Source organism: Haliotis asinina, chromosome 15, assembly GCF_037392515.1.
Source record: "Haliotis asinina isolate JCU_RB_2024 chromosome 15, JCU_Hal_asi_v2, whole genome shotgun sequence".
Classification (NCBI taxonomy): Eukaryota; Metazoa; Mollusca; class Gastropoda; order Lepetellida; family Haliotidae; genus Haliotis; species Haliotis asinina.
Window position 1 is genome coordinate 38286823 of NC_090294.1, and position 16282 is coordinate 38303104.

The 16282-nt window shown below is 39.2% G+C and overlaps 2 protein-coding genes across 3 annotated transcripts in view; one reads left to right on the forward strand and one right to left on the reverse strand.

Moving 5' to 3' along the window:
• LOC137266388 (C-terminal-binding protein-like) overlaps window positions 1-880 on the reverse strand; it is a 45218-nt gene extending 44338 nt beyond the window's left edge. The window contains exon 1 of one of the 2 annotated variants that reach the window (XM_067801887.1): window positions 588-880. The gene's annotated coding sequence lies outside the window, so the exon portion shown is untranslated. The remainder of the gene's footprint in view (window positions 1-587) is intronic. The other variant, XM_067801886.1, reaches the window with a different exon arrangement.
• Window positions 881-1036: 156 nt separating this feature from the next.
• On the forward strand, window positions 1037-16002 carry LOC137265178 (E3 ubiquitin-protein transferase MAEA-like). The gene is made up of 9 exons (XM_067800514.1): window positions 1037-1090; window positions 1949-2134; window positions 5043-5246; window positions 5669-5791; window positions 6925-7001; window positions 8499-8607; window positions 8849-8982; window positions 10668-10863; window positions 11476-16002. Exons 1-9 carry the CDS (start codon window positions 1052-1054, stop codon window positions 11575-11577), a joined length of 1170 nt encoding a protein of 389 aa, XP_067656615.1. The 5' UTR covers window positions 1037-1051; the 3' UTR covers window positions 11578-16002.
• The last annotated feature ends 280 nt before the right edge of the window (window positions 16003-16282 follow it).

The following is a 16282-nucleotide window of genomic DNA, read 5'->3' on the forward strand; positions in this document are numbered from 1 at the left end:
CTGAAATGCGCTTTACAATTCGTACAAAACCGTTCAAATATTCATAAATGTGGCTTTATTTGCCTGTCTACGAAACTATTTGACACTAGCAAGGGGCAAAACAAAGGGAGGAAGTACGGTCCGTCATCAAGCCTCGGCGAAATCGACACCCCTCTGCTGGGGGTCATTTGCATAAAATGCACCGACATGGATGTCCCATGGTGCAGTCTGCAAATAGTCAAAACTGGGATATTTTGAACACACGCGCCTGTCAGTTTGTGCCACATCTCGGCAGATGGAGGAATCACGCCTGCCTCCTTCAACAAACACAGAGGAATCAATAATTGTCGATTGCCGAGAGAAAAAAATTGCACTGAAGCGTACAAATCATAAGCGGACTTATCGAGTCCATGCTCCCCGACAAGCAATGACCTAATTTTGTGCCAACTTGGCTGTTTCACAACTGAAAAGTTAAAAGTAAAATTACAGCAAAAATGCAATATGCTTGATCGATCTGCTGACTAATGTAATTCACGTATTATCTGATTTACACATCAAACTGCGACATAATGTTCGCCATTGGGTCAGCGCGACTCGATTAAACTCACCTTTCGGATCAAGACAAAGGCTCGCAATGTCCGCCACAGTCCGTCCTGTGAACACGATTCAATCACTCCGTGCGTTATCCACAGTCACCTCCTGGGTAAACCGGGATGGTGCTCAGCGTGTTAGGACTTCAATTATTCGAAAAATCGTAATTATTATCGACAATTTCAAGAACTGAGTGGCTTTCTTCTCGAGTGTTGAAAAACTTTCAGTGGTCAGTAGTCCTGCCGCTAAATGGCGCGTGCTCTCGCTAAATCTCGCATCATCAGTCAGTGTGCCGCGAGATCTGGCTCTTCGGAGTTTTCCGGAACCGATACGGTGATGTACGAAATATCTACAAGTGATATTTTTTAACACAATGAAAGTCTTGCCCGTCAAATGAAAATTGCATTATGATAAAAAAGTTTTACTTTGAAAAAGAAATCCCAAAACACAATAGTTTTATGCATTTCCGGGTCAAACAATCATGGCGGACGTGAAGTCTTTGGAACATCCAACATTGAAGGTACGATGGTTTTCAGACATAATCTGCGATAGTTTCTTTCAGTTCAACACAAATCTCGGTACAGAATACAAGTTTCACGCTGTTTTGAAACATGCGTAAGATTAACACCATTCTTGCGAGATTTAAGGCGAAAACCAATCGCCTCGGGTCATTACTGAAATGACCCAACTAAACTAACCTGAAACCAGACAGTCACGACACATCGACAGTGTCAACTTCAGATGCAATTAGACGTTTAGACGCGGTGGCTAAAGGGGTTCATTTGACGACGCCAAAAAGTGACATAATTATTAGGAAACATGTACGATAGACGAAATAAGTGTTTTGTCGTTTCGCTTAGCACCAAAATTTTGGAGACACAAAATAATAAAACGTTTTCTTCCATATACTTATTTATGCTCTTGACAGTTCAAGAAACGGTAAGAGTTCCACCCGTAACCCCTGCCTGAAATGTATTCCATTTATTAGGATTATTTTGGGGATACAGGATATGTTTGATGTTTTGTTTTAGGGTTAAGTTTAGGTTTTCGACTCAGGGTTTATGTCTAGGCTTTTTATCAAAACCACATGCCCATATTCTTTGGCGTAGAATGAGTAAAAACAACTACGAAGGTTATGGGCGCAATTTTCTCCCAAGAAACTTCACTGAGTGATTCGTTCACGAGCACGTTCACACGCTAATTGCAGCTGAGGAATGGTATATTGCATGTCACTATATGCAGACCTGAATCAGTTTTCAGGAATGGTGGTGTCATTTACTTTTCTAAGTAGATATTTGTCATGGTACTGATCATTTAATTTGATTTTCAATTCAGATTAAACCATCTCATAATTTTGGGGTGTTTTCTTGTCATACAGGTACCATATGAAGTACTGAACAAAAAGTTTCGAACAGCACAAAAAAATATTGATCGTGAAGTGTCACACATACAAGGTGCTGGTAACGAGCTTGAGAAATGTCTGCAAGAAAGTAGCGTCTCCGTGGGTGATGTCTCAAGAGTCCTTGACAACATGGTGGAAAAGCTAACATTCCTCAAAAGGAAGGTAGGTCATTGTCAGATAGAAAAAAGATAAACATACTGGCTGTTACTTTTATGAATCTTTTCACAATTTATCCTATGGTCAGTGTGTTACTGTGCAGCTTTTGTGAAGGAATATCGCATTTTGTTCACAAGATTCAAGGGTGATTAAAAAGTTCTTGGCCTCATTGTTTAGAAGCAAAATCATTTGTTGCAGATATTACGTGATATCATTGCAGTAAATGTCCTAATCCTAGGTAGCTGTGATTTAGTGTAAAGATCCAGATTAGAATTATCTTCGACAACCCATGCTTGTTGTTAGAGATGACAGGATTGGGTGGTCAGGTTCGCTGATTTGGTTGAAGCATGTCATTGTATCCAAATGGCATAGACTGATGTTTATGATGTCAGTCGCTGGATTGTCTGGACCAAACTTGAGTATTTACAGACCACTGTCATAAACCTTTGGTTTACGACAGTAAACCCGCTTGAAAATAGATAAACTTGAATGTGCAATTTGGAACACTGAAAATGATATACCTTTAAATGCTAAGAATATGAAAACAATAGAACTCCAGTTTTGTACAAATGAAAATTTTTACCCAGTTTGCCTATCATGTTCTCTTAAAATTACACATATATGTTTATGTGTGAGTGCAGCTTTACAGTACAAATAGACTAACAGTCAGCAGTCAACATCACTGCCAGCACCACTGCTTCTGACATGGAGTTGAACCCCATTACTATGCTTGTTTGTTTGAGTACAAAATGGATTATCAAGATCTGCATCATGTCACCATGAAATGGAACATCATAAAGTGTGGACACTAGTGACAGTATGGATAATTCTCATGAAAACAATCACTGTTTGCCTGGCCCATACTTTGTGTCATCATGCTCTGCCAAGATGTTGGGGGTAAATGTTGGAATGGATGCTGGCCATCATCCTGTCTGTTCGTTTTGTCACTTAGTAGATTAATTCTAAAGCACAGCTTGAACAACAGTGAATATTTTATTATCAAATGTTGCATTTGTATCAAACCTTCACATGTTTCGGTGTTTCATATAGGTAAGTATTCAGTTACAGCAAGTATTTTCCTTTGCAGCTGATATCAGTGGTGTTGTCTCATGTTTTGTAATTGAAATGTATACTATTGTTTGGAATTGGTTGAAATCTGACAGTTGATCCAACGAGCATTCATGGAAAATAAAATGGTCATATTTCAGATTTGTCCATTCATGATGTTAATGAAGATATGTATAATCTAGTTCGCTCAGGTTTCGTTCGTTCGTTCGTTCGTTCATTTGTTTAGAAACTGCTAATTTCACAGAATACACCCATTGTAAAATGATGCAAATTGCTAGTTTAAAGTGATGAGTAATATATCATGAACATAAACTTCCCAGAATCTTGAAAAAAATATTCAGTCATGTCCGTTCAGTAAGTCAAATGAGTTTTCTAAGCATGAAACATATTTCAGGATGTGATAACTTCAAAGATAGGTTCTGTCGTGAAATGTTTCAATGCCAAAACAGTTCTAAAACTGTGTGTTTTTGATGAAGAGAAAATGTGCTCTGTTGCATGGTCATTTGGTAACTTACCAATTTCGATTATTCTAATTAACCCACTGACCGTGGAAGTTCTAAGAATATAGTGAACCACTGGGGAAAAAAGATGAACACAGTTTACAAAGGTCAAGCAAATTATCCTTCTTTCTAGCAATGGGTATTATGTTTCAGTGCTTGCTAGTAGGGTCTTTACACAAAGTGAATAAAAATTGTAAAACTTTGTGAAAAAATAAGCCAAAATGCTTTTTTATGAAATACCCTTCCTTTCTCTTTATAGATTCACTATTACAGGAAGCTAGCCCAAATTAATGGTTTCAAGGGATTGTGTTAATGCATTTCTCTTACATACACAAGACTCACAACTACCACCACCACAGACAGATAGATACTCAAGCACTTACACACTTACTCTACATGAAAACAATCACTGGTTGCCTGGACCGAGATTTTCTTAGCTCTCATAGCACGTTTAACTGTCTTAGTGCTAAGAGAGCTTTGAAAATGTAGATCCTGGCCCATACTTCGTGTTATCATATTATGCCATAAAGTAGGGGGATGATGTGGGAATGGGTACTGACTGTCCATCCTCTCAATCATCCTTACGTCCATTCGTCCATCTGTTTATCAGTTTGTTCACTTAATCTATTAATGCTAAAGCATGGCTTGAAAAACTGAACATTTTGCGTATTTATGTAACCCATGCTGCCTTTGTGTGTTTTGGTCTTTCTAAAAGAGATATATTTAAAGTCAGCAAGTGTTTTGTCCTTTTGTTATGAAGTTGTTATGGGATTGTTTTCTTAATTACATCCTACACACACACACTTACACAAACCTGTGAAGGCCTGAGTTATAATTGGTCTTCAGCAACCCATACATGGTGTTAAAGGCAATTAACAGGATCGGGTGGTCAGACTCACATCATCAAAACATGTCATCATTTCCCAGTTGCATAGACCAAATGCTCATGCTGTTGATCACAGGATTGTCTGGTCCAGATTTCATTGTTTACAGACTGCAGTTTATAGATAAAGGTCCTAGTTACAGTTGCTCTTCAGTAGCCCATTCTTGTCGTTATAGGCGACTAACGGGATTTGGTGGTTAGATTCGCTGTCTTGGTTGACACATCATTGGTTCCTAGTTGCACAGATTGATGCTCATGCTATTCATCACTGGACTGTCTGGTCCAGACTTGATTATTTACAGACCATCGTGATATGGCTGGAATATGTGTGATTTGCATTTGTGAAATTGGAATTTGTCAAGTAATTTGCTTTTTCACTAGCAGGAAGTTCCACCTTGAAAAATAGTGAAAAGTGACTAAAAAATACTGATCATTAGGGTAAAAGTAAACTCACTCACTGCAGGCCGATGAAAGTATCCAGGATGAACTGGAGGCTGCTCGAGTCATCAAGCGTCGAGTAGAGCACCTGAAGGAGGCGGAGAATCTCCCGGAGGAGGCGCGCCCCCTGTGGCAGAAGAAGCGCCTAGATCGCATGCTAGTGGAGTTCTTCCTACGGGCTGGGTACTATAATACTGCTCTCAAGCTGGCCCGGCATTCAGAAATTGAGGTACGCCATATTTTGCCAATGTTTGCATATTGTCTATTCAAGCTTTTCGTTTTGTTGCCATTTTGTTTTGGAAAATGCCTTTAGTTTTCTTGTATATGAACTTGTTTCCTAACCTTTTTACAGACCTTAATTTTTCAGTATCAACTTATTTAGCATCAAGTAAATGTACCAAACAAAGGCATGCAAGGATTTTATTTTTTGATTGAATTCCTTTCTTCCATGCTGAAAAAAAATGTTTAAAAATTCAGATTTTGTACCATTACTCTTGGTTGTGAAATTATTAATTAATGCATAATTCCATTTTGTTTCATTGACTTTAGCACAGCTGTTTTTCATGTATGTTACAACAATCTTGTTAGCTGACTATATTTGGAAAAAAATGTGTGTCAGTTTTCACAAAGCTAAGGTGGATTTTTTTGCAGGATTTGACGAACATAGAATTGTTCCTCACCTCAAAAGAAGTGGAGGAATCACTGATGAGACATGAAACTGGGCCCTGTCTTGCGTGGTGCTATGACAACAAGTCCAAACTACGAAAGATGAAGGTTATCTACTTTTTATTTCTATCATATTTTTTGTTCAAAGGTGACCTAGATTTCATGTGTACTGGACTAACAACTAGTCTCTGAAATGAACATATTTTACAAAGGAAAGCTCACAGTACAAAAAAGAAATAACATATAATGGAGAGGAGCCCTGAGACTCTCTTCATTTTCAGTCGGAAACTATGGAATTCTAGACTTGCCACATTTTCTAGACTTGCATGGGCCTTCTTGGATATATTTGCTTCTTGGTCTGTTTGACAGATCATGATTATGCAAAATCGATCAGAACTTATTGAGTCTCTAAGTCTTACTTTTGAATGATGTCTCTTTGTATTAAGATGCCTTGTAAATTGACTTCAAAATAGAATAACAGTATAATATACACGTTCCAATAAAATCTTTTACTCTGCCACTGCACGAACACCTCTCTTTTTGGTAATATTCAAGGATGTCATCTTGCGGAAATGTTAGCTAATGGTAACCATGTCAACAGGAACCCCAAAGCGTATATACTGCAGGTCAAAAGATTGTGTTTTATGCGGATTTTTGTTTGTGGAGAGCTCAGTGTCAGTGACCTGAATATTTTGAAAGTCCCTCCGATCCCTAAATAGTAGCCGTTGTCTGATTGGTAAAATCTATTTAACCGTCTCGCATTTGATTGGACTGTCATTGGTTGCGCAAAGGTTACCTGACGCAAACTTCTACTAGGTTTTGTTAGACTCAGTGGTGGAGTGTAACGAAATACACTGAGACTAAGTTTACTTAGACTGTGAAATGATTACATTCATGTTGGTAATATTGAAAGAATAACTGTGTGTCTTTGTTGAGATATGAGGACCAATAAAGAGGATAAGCTTTTAATGCTAAGTTCTATATAATTGCATTGAATACATTTCAAACAAAGTGTTAAAATGAGTTCAAGAGAGTATCAACTTGAATAAAACAATATAATAAAAGATGTCACTTTTAAACCAATTATCTCTTGTTTTTTATTTACATGCAAAGGTCACTTACTTTTACATCTTTAATAAACCCCTGTTTCAGTCAGGATATACACCAAACTTATCACATGAAAATAGGAAACTTCATCCAGCATGGAAGCAGCGTCTTCATCAATTTTGCCTTGGTTTCAGAGTACCCTAGAATTCAAAGTTCGCAGACAAGAGTTCATTGAGTTGGTCCGTAGTGATAAGAGACTGGAGGCTGTCAAGTAAGTGAAACACCATTATTGTGCATGTTTTCATTGTCATTTGCACCAGTACACAGCAATGTCAATATCAGTCATGTGATACAGAGAATGCCTCACCCTTCATTGGAGTGCTGCCATGGCATAGTGGATACGTTATATCCTTGGATTTATAAACCTTTGATTTGAACAGCTTTCTTGAAACATGTTAGACTCATGAAATTTTAACTTGTTGACTTTATTGGCTTTATGGTTATGTTGTTACACCAGAAGCTTATCAGTTTACCACATGTAAAACGGCATAAAGACTCACTTGCTCTATCGCTCACTCCATTGCTGGTGTGACACCTGTGATACTGCTGGAATGTTGCTCAAAAGCAGCATAAGGGATGGATTGAGCGCTCGCTCGCTCGCTCGCTCACTCACTCACTCACTCACTCACTCACTCACTCACTCACTCACTCACTCACTCGTAACATTGTTACCTGCCTGCTAACAGTTACTCCTTTTTGCTAGTGTAAACATGGTTATCACCCTTCTGGCATTTTTAACTTGATCAGTGTTACCACGTTTTTCTTCTTGCTAACCTATCAGTGCTGACAGTTCCCTCATTTCCGCCATCATTCAGCTTACAAATGTTTCAAGTTTCCATGATATGAATATGAATTCACAAACTTGTTTGAACTTTCTGAAGTTCCCTAAATATACACCTGATTATCCTGTGGTAATACCAACCATGTTGGTTATAAGAAGCATACCTGTGGTCCTGCAACAGTGGTATCTGAATGCAGCAGGCAAAGATTTAACCTGTAACAAAAGTGAGAACTTTTAATAATGGCCATGTATAAAGGGCCTTCTCTACACATTTGTGTTGCTCAAAGTGCTAACGTTATTAACCCAGACATCCCAAGCAGCCCGTGAGGTGCTAAGATGTTATTAGTGACATGACGTGTCCCTCCAGGTACCCACTTACTGCTGGTGAACAGAAGCAATTTGAACAAACTCACTTGCCTAAGGTGAGACCACATGTGTCACGTCTGCTTCATTATGAAGCAGGACAGAAATTGAGGGGCCACTGAAATTGACAATTTTCAACAGATTTGGATGTCACTGAATCAAATAAAGCCTACCTGTGACAACCCGGGTAAGAATTGGCCTTCAGCAACCCATGTCGTAAGAAGCAATATAAAGGATCAGGTGGTCAGGCTTGCTGACTTGATTGATGCATGTCATTGTATCCCCTTTGTGTAGTCTGATGCTCAGGCTGTTGATCATTGGATTTTAGGGTCGAGATTCCATTACAGTGTATTTACAGACAGCCACCATATAGCTAGAATATTGCTGAGTGCAGCATTTATATAACAAACGATCACATATATGCTGTTCACAGTTGACAAGCTAACTGAAGGGTAGCTTTAACCAGATTTAACCAGAATTTACACGTCAATTTGCACAATTCAGTAGCATTGAAGTCAAGTGTTGTATCCTTATCCTTAAGTGCTGAATGTCTCGTGTATGCAGACATGCCAGGAAATACCTGAGTGGTGTCGAGGACGACCAGATCCCAGCAGTGCAGAAGGTCATGGCGCTCCTTGCTTTTCCCAGCGATACACAGATAGCTCCTTATAAGGTATGGCGCTGATGGGCCGGTGCTCTAAGGGAGTGAGTGTATGCTGTGATGTTTCAGATGAAGTGAAAGTGAATGCTGTGATGTTTCAGGTGAAGGGAGTGAGTTAGTGTAAGCTGTGATGTTTCATGTCAAGCGGGTGACTTAGTGTATGCAGTGATGTTTCAGGACGAGTGAGTGAGTTAGTGTGTGTTGTGATGTTTCAGGACGAGTGAGTGAATTAGTATGTGTTGTGATTTTTCAGGAGCTGTTAGATGTGAGTCGGTGGCAAGAGCTCGTCCAGCAGTTTCGGGAGGAGAACTTTAAATTGCACCAGCTCAACTGTACGTCTGTCTTCACCGCGGCCATCCAGGCTGGACTGTCTTCACTCAAAACACCGTATCCTTTACTGACTTCACTGATAGTCTCTAAATTAATCATTTGAAACCTCACGCCAAGCCGAATGAAATATCCAGACTATAAATTTTGCATAACATTCATCTATACATTTATCTCCTAAATCAGACGCCAGAGTTCTGTTTGGTCAAGCAACTTCTGACAATACTGAACTACAATGGATTCACAACTACTCAAAAAAAGAAACCCATAGGTAGTTTTTTTCCATGTAACTTTTCGAATTTGAATCATTGGTGTCTATGTAATTAGTATATCTATGGTGAACGCTGTCTGCAAACATTTCCGAGTTTGAATCCATTGTCACGGAGGACAACTCGCCAAAACGCACCAAAATCTGTTTTCCTCAATACATGTATTAAATTTTGAATGGGAAGAAATTCATGCGTTTCCTTTTGCGCGCGCATTCCATGCATCAGTTCCAATAAAAGTCGGGGGGGCTTCAATGCTCTTGCGACAGTTGACAATTTTATAATTGGAATTGAAGTCATGCCTAGCCTTACTGAGGCTCAGCGCAAAAATGCGATTGGTCAATTAGGGGCGGCAGGGGATTCTCAGTCTGCAATTGCAAGGCAACTGAATGTGTCACAGAGTACCATTGCAAGACCTTGGCATCATTACCAGCAGCAAGGGTCAACATGTGATCGCCCCAGTTCAGGCAGACCCCATGTGACCACACCCGCTCAGGACAAGTTTATTCAGCTTCGACATTTGCGGAACAGGTTCACCACAGCATCTTCCACAACATCAGTAGTGCCAGGACCTTTGCGAGGACCTCTCCTCGCACGTCAACATCAGCAACAACGCAGTCAGGGGTGTCACCAACATCTCCCATGGCCATTGCAGGGTGGAGAACTGATATCTTCTGCGATGAGTCACGTTACATGCTGCGACGTCCTGACACAATAGCATGTGTATATTGACGTCGTAACGAACGCTACACTGCATATTTTGTACAGGAATTGGACAGATTTGGCGGTGGAAGTGTCATGGTTTGGGCTGGTATCTCTTACAGTGGCAGGACAGATCTCATTCAGGTCTAGGACAATTTGACAGCTTGACGTTACCGTGATGAAATCATCAGGCCTCATGTCCTTCCTTTCATGAACCGCCAGAACGTCATTTTTCAGCATGATAATGCTCGGCTGCATACAGCAAGACTAACCAGGGATTTCCTTGCTCAGAACAACGTTCAATTTCTGATTGGCCCTCATGATCACCAGATGTTAACCCTGTTGAACATTTGTGGGACGAATTGGATCGTTGTGTGCGACAGTGTGACCCTCAGTCACAGACGTTACCTGCTCTGTTAGTGGGCTTGAGGAAGAGTACCAACTCATTCCCTGGCACTTCATCCGGAATATGGTCCAGTCTATGGGACGCCGATGCCAAGCAACCATTGATGCTAATGGTGGCCATACAAGATACTGACTGCCCTGCGACCTTGATCTTGGAACACTTGTCATTTGTGACATACAGTTTCTTGCAGCATTGGACGGTGAATGTTCATTCAGGTTTTCTTCATGACTGCCCTTTATTACTGAACCTTAAGTGTATAAATTGATATGTGTTTCTTTTTTTTTTTGAGTAGTATATTTTTGTCAAACCATTCTAACAGATCTGTGATATAAATACTTTCCAGTATGTGAGAATTCCTTAACAGCCACCAGTCACTGTTACAAGTCTACGTCAGAGAACAAGAACCCCAACTGCCCTGTGTGTTCCAAGCACCTGAATGAGCTTGCTAGACCACTGCCGTATGCTCACTGTGCCAACTCCAAACTTATCTGCACAATCACAGGTGGCTCTCTCAATGAGAACAACCCTCCCATGATGCTCCCGAATGGACATGTGTACGGTTACAATGTGAGTAAATTTGTTCGTTCAGCATTGGAGACTGAGTTCCAAACTTATGAACTTAATATCACTTTTAAGATTTAGAAATCATGGGATTTTGATCAGTGTGAGAAAAGGTGTGAGAGTCAGGATCATCCACAACATAATTCACAAGCCCAAGGTGTTAATGTAGAAACTATGCAGAAGACCTCATGCAAATTCAGGCCTGTGGAAATTTACTGGTCCAACTGAATTTTTACTAGCCATGGGCTAGGGGGTCAGTCAGGGATGAGAAATTTCCGCGGATCTGCGGAAATCCGCGTTTTTTTACATCCCCAGGGTCATTTTTCTGAAACGTCTAAATATATATACAGTGTTAATATTGATTTTAGAAGCCATATTTAGTGTGTAAAATGCCAAAATCCTAGGAGCTTCCGGGGGCCCCCTGGGCCCCCGACCAGGCTCCGCCCTGGACCTGGATGGGGGCCGGTGGCCCCCAGACCCCCGACTAGTTTTCAGCTGTAAATTAAAATTTCCATTCTCATCCCTGGTCAGTGGGTATTTCGCTCACTGATATGGAGTAATGTATTTCTCTTCGTCCATATTAATTCTGTGTGATTCCTAAATCTCTTACTGTTTCAGTCCCTTGCAACAATGGCTTCAAATAACGATGGTCGAGTTGTCTGCCCACGAACAAGAGAAATCTACAAGCTAGATGATATTGACAAGGTGTTCGTCATGTGATCAGTGTCACATGATCAGTGTCATGTGATCAGTGTCACATGACAGAGAAAAAGGCACTGCATGAAAGACAACCATGTGATGTAGATAGATAGTGTTACTGAATGTAAGAAAGAGGTTGGATTCTGACTGATTATAGCTTGCCATCCCAAATAGAACCAAGTAGGATGATGTAGATACTTGATGTGAGATGACAACTGATTCTGTATGTGTAAAGCTGTAAGAAACACACCAATTTTAAAGCTGAGCGCTGATTGGTCAATGAATCTTGACACTGATTGTGAATTACATGTGAAGTAACATCAACTATTCGATGTTGTCTTTGGTTAATAATTGCTTATGAATGCCAGGATGCATGGCTTAATTATTTTAAAAACTAGGTCTTGATAAATGCTTACTAATTTGTGAATTTCTTTCAGATATTGTTCCCAATTTTATTAAAATCAGATGGCTTTCTCTCAACTGATACAAGGTGGTGGGGTAGCCTAGTGATTAAAGGGTTGGCATGTCACAATAAAAACCTGCCTTCAATTGCCTTAATGGGCACAGTTTGTGAAGCCCATTTCTGGTGTCCCCACTGTGTATTGCTGGAATAATGCTAAAAGTGGCGTAAAACCATACTCACTCGTTCAGCTGTACCTGTTTGTTGGAAAATCTCCCAACGTCTCCATGACGTGTCACATCAGGATAACTACAGGATAGCAATTGATAACTGCTTTATTTCTGTGAATTAACCATGGGTATTTGAGCTGAATGAATCTGAAATGGTTCCATTAAATTTGGCTGTGTCATATTGTGCAATTTAAATTTTTACAAACAAGAAGCACGCAGAGAAGAAAACAGTCAGCATAAAACCAAACTCAGTCAGTCAGTCTATGAATATATTTTACATCCCGTGCGAATCTAATAAGGTATGCTGATAAATATTTGTTTTTGCAAGCGTGCATTTCATTGCAGAGAACAAATCTTGGGAAAAAACCTTAAAAGTGGTGGTTACATTAAAAAAGACTATATTTCGAACTTTATTTCGATTATAATTATTAATTAGTCACCACAAGTCATCCAGTAATCAATAGTTAATTTGATTTCCGATTCCCAGCACGAGCCTCATCACTAACAGGTCCACAGTGTGACTAGTGAGATATCATAGTGAAGATCTGATTGTTATTGGACTGATATTGTTCTGGGCCCACTTGTACAAAGCGATCTTAGAGCTACAATGATTTAACTCCCATTTTTTAACATTGGCTTAAGACAATTATTACGCTAAGATCATCTTTGTACAAGTGGGCCCTGGTAAACATGGCAATGGTACTTTCTTAACTGTTTAAAGGTGAGATGAGTTGCGATTAATAAATGGTAGGATTTACAAGAAGATTTGCAAAGTGTTGGTCTAAACTGACCTACGCAAGGTATGCATAGCATCATTTCATGACCAGACAAGGAAAAGACATGCAGTACTTCAATACTACAAATTTACATACATATTCATACATGGGTTTTGGAGGAAAGCTATGCCAATCATAAAGTAACTGTGTACCAGTGTAGAATTAATGATTTTGCCACTATGGTAAACACTGTAAAATCCTAATATGTTTATCTGTTTACGTCTTTACCACTAACACACATAAACAACCATTTATCATGTTACAGTTAGTATAAAATCCTTTTATGTTTATCATTTACTAAACAAGTGAACTTCCCCATTATATGCCCACTCAGCAGTGAATGAGTACGTCAAAAGGTTGAGAAAGTCGCAATAACGTGTGTGCCTTGTGGCTGCAAGGATTGTATACTCCCTGGGGAGTTCAGATTGATAATATGATGTGCTGTTGAGATTGACATTCAGTGATCAAGAGAGAAAGGAGTACCAGCGCCTTGAGCATGTATTGGTTATGTGGATATGTGCACTATATGAATATCCTGTCCTCTCCATATAGTTCCAAAGATTTGCAACTGCGCTGTTTACACTTTGGAAAGCAACTAAGGGCATCAAATCATTAGGGGAACATGCCCCCAAAATATCAAGAGGAAGTATACTCACATCCATGATCAGAACCTATCACATGGTTCCAGTTCCATGACTTCATTTGCATATTTAGTGGACCGTGATCAGGGCTCTGGATAGATTTTCAACATTGGGAGTATGTACTCCTTATTTTGTCAGTATAGAAATACTTAAACCCTTAAAGTACGTTGCGAGTATGGCGTGGAATTTAATGGAGTATCACTAGTCTTGTATTTTGTTTCATATATGCACCTCAACATTGTTGCGCTCATGTAAACAGGTCAATAATCAATAACAATACTTTTTCAAATAAGCACGTCCATAAACGATTTTACAAGCATACACCATTGCTGTGGTGCGTATCTGCTACATTGTCTAGATTATTTCATACTGTATGGTGTGTATTTTTTATCCATACATACACTGATATGGTCCTTATCTGGAGCCCTGGTGATTATGATTATCAAGTTTATCAGATCGGGGTTTTTTTAATTTTAAGTTCTGATAGCACTACTTATTATGTAGTAAGTGATTTGACTATCTTAGCGATTGTCAGTTGAAAATATAACTCTCAAGAGAAAGTGTATGTAATGTACAGGGAATGCGTCTGTTTGTGTCTGAAACAAGAATGGTTGTGTCTTGTGGGTAGAGAGGTGTGATTGATTGTCTGGTATATGTGAGAGATCTGTTGTTACAGTAATCATGATTTAAATTCTGTCGAAGGACACTGGTTGTTGTTTGTAACACCTTCCTTCCCTTTAGGAAATCATCTGATTTACTATTAATGTCAGTTTACATTTAGTAAAGGTTGTGTGTTCTAACTGACCTGAGGGACTTCAGGTGACTTAGGGACTGGTCATTATGTATGGCTTCGGAGGGTGATGATGATTTTAGAGAGAAGTATGTGTATGTGAATGATCCTCCCTAAAATTTATGTACATAGTAAGTGACAATCCTCCACCCCACTTACATGTCATTTACGAGATTGATTACCACCATCCCTTAATTTTTAAGCATAAATTTCTATGTACAAAATTGCAGAAACCTTAGTACATGTGTACTAACTTGGTGAACATCATCACTACTACCTCCCTAGATCAAAACGGGAGGCCCGCTTTAAAGTCACCCCTAGCTCTAGCCATAAATTATGAACGGTCCCTTATAGGTGTGTAAAGCACTGCGATTCACAGTTTCCTCCATTTGGTGTACCCACGCCCATTGGTCACAGGTTTAAATATCAGTTCATCTGATGCTGCCTCTCTTGACAGCATTAAACTTCTGACAATTTTCTCGAGACTTTCCCCACCCGGTTCAAGCATTCAAGCAGTGATACACTGACTAACTCATAAAGTTTGAAGACTATTGAATGTTTTGTGAAGCATTGTCTTGAAAGAAGTTGTGAATGGCTGGATGTTTTTGTCAGTGAATTTTGGAAAATTTGGATGTTTACCAGTTTAGTCCAGATGCTGTGTGTGTAATTATGAATGTTTTGACATCCTTGGTGGTGAAAACTTTCATTGGTTCTGATGTGAGTTCCAGACATATGGCTATTGAACAGGGGTTCAAAAATATTTTGAAAAGCCACTTGCCACAGAGTAGGTGACTTCAAGAAAGTAACTTGTCCTGACTAATTTTCCCACTTGCTCTTATTTTATGACACAATGTGTGATGTTAATGTTTACTGGATTCTTTATCAAACAGTGATAATTTCACTCTCTACTAGCTCTACTTTATTATTATTGCGAACTCTAATAGCTTCAGTATGAGCAGATATGAAATGAAATCCAAGATTATTTGCAGTTTCAACCCATAAGTGGAAATTATCTAGTAGTCCACAGACAAGTAAGATACCACTATTTAATTGCCCGAAATGAAAATTGACTAGTCCAAGGTATCGGGTGATGGGATTTTTGAACCCCTGTTGAAGATTTTGAAAAGACTTCTAATGCTGTAGGTTTCAGATGGTTGTTTTGCTTATCTTAACATTGGTCCAAGTTTGATTCCCTTATTGGTAGAGAAAATGAAGCCTTTTTCTGTCCTATCTTGTTATTGCTTGAGTGGCAGGCTTACAAATTGTGATTATATTCCATGTCGAAGGAGACAGTCTGAACAGCAACTCTGCACTATCTGTAACAATGGATAATGATCAAATATGTGTTCTGCTTGTGTTCATTGCAAGATTCAATATTTCTAGATAGGCTTCTTGAATGTGTCTTTCTCAGAGATGTTTTAATTCTGTATTAACTTTTTTGTTATTTGTCTGTTCAGATCATCAGTGCCACCAAATTGAAATTGTCTATTTTCACCTACCAACCTTCATGCCAGATTTGCTTGCATGTGTTTGTATGTGTGCTTGGCAAAGATGAACATGTACCATAATATATACTCATGTATAATAAAGCAACACAATGTATATGAAACTTTATAATATATTCCCCAGTGTTGACATGAAATCAACTTTAGTGTTGTACGATAATTGCACATATTGGTCAATGCGCAATGTGTTTGTGTCTGCTCACAGAAGCCTCGATTAATGTTGATTTGGTTGGTTGGTTCAATGTCACACTCAGCAATATTCCAGCTTTTTGGCAGAAGTCTGTAAATAATCAAATCTGGACCAGACAATCCAGTGATCAACAGAATGAGCATTGATCTACGAAATTGGGATAAGATGACATAAGAAGTAAGTCAGCATGCCTG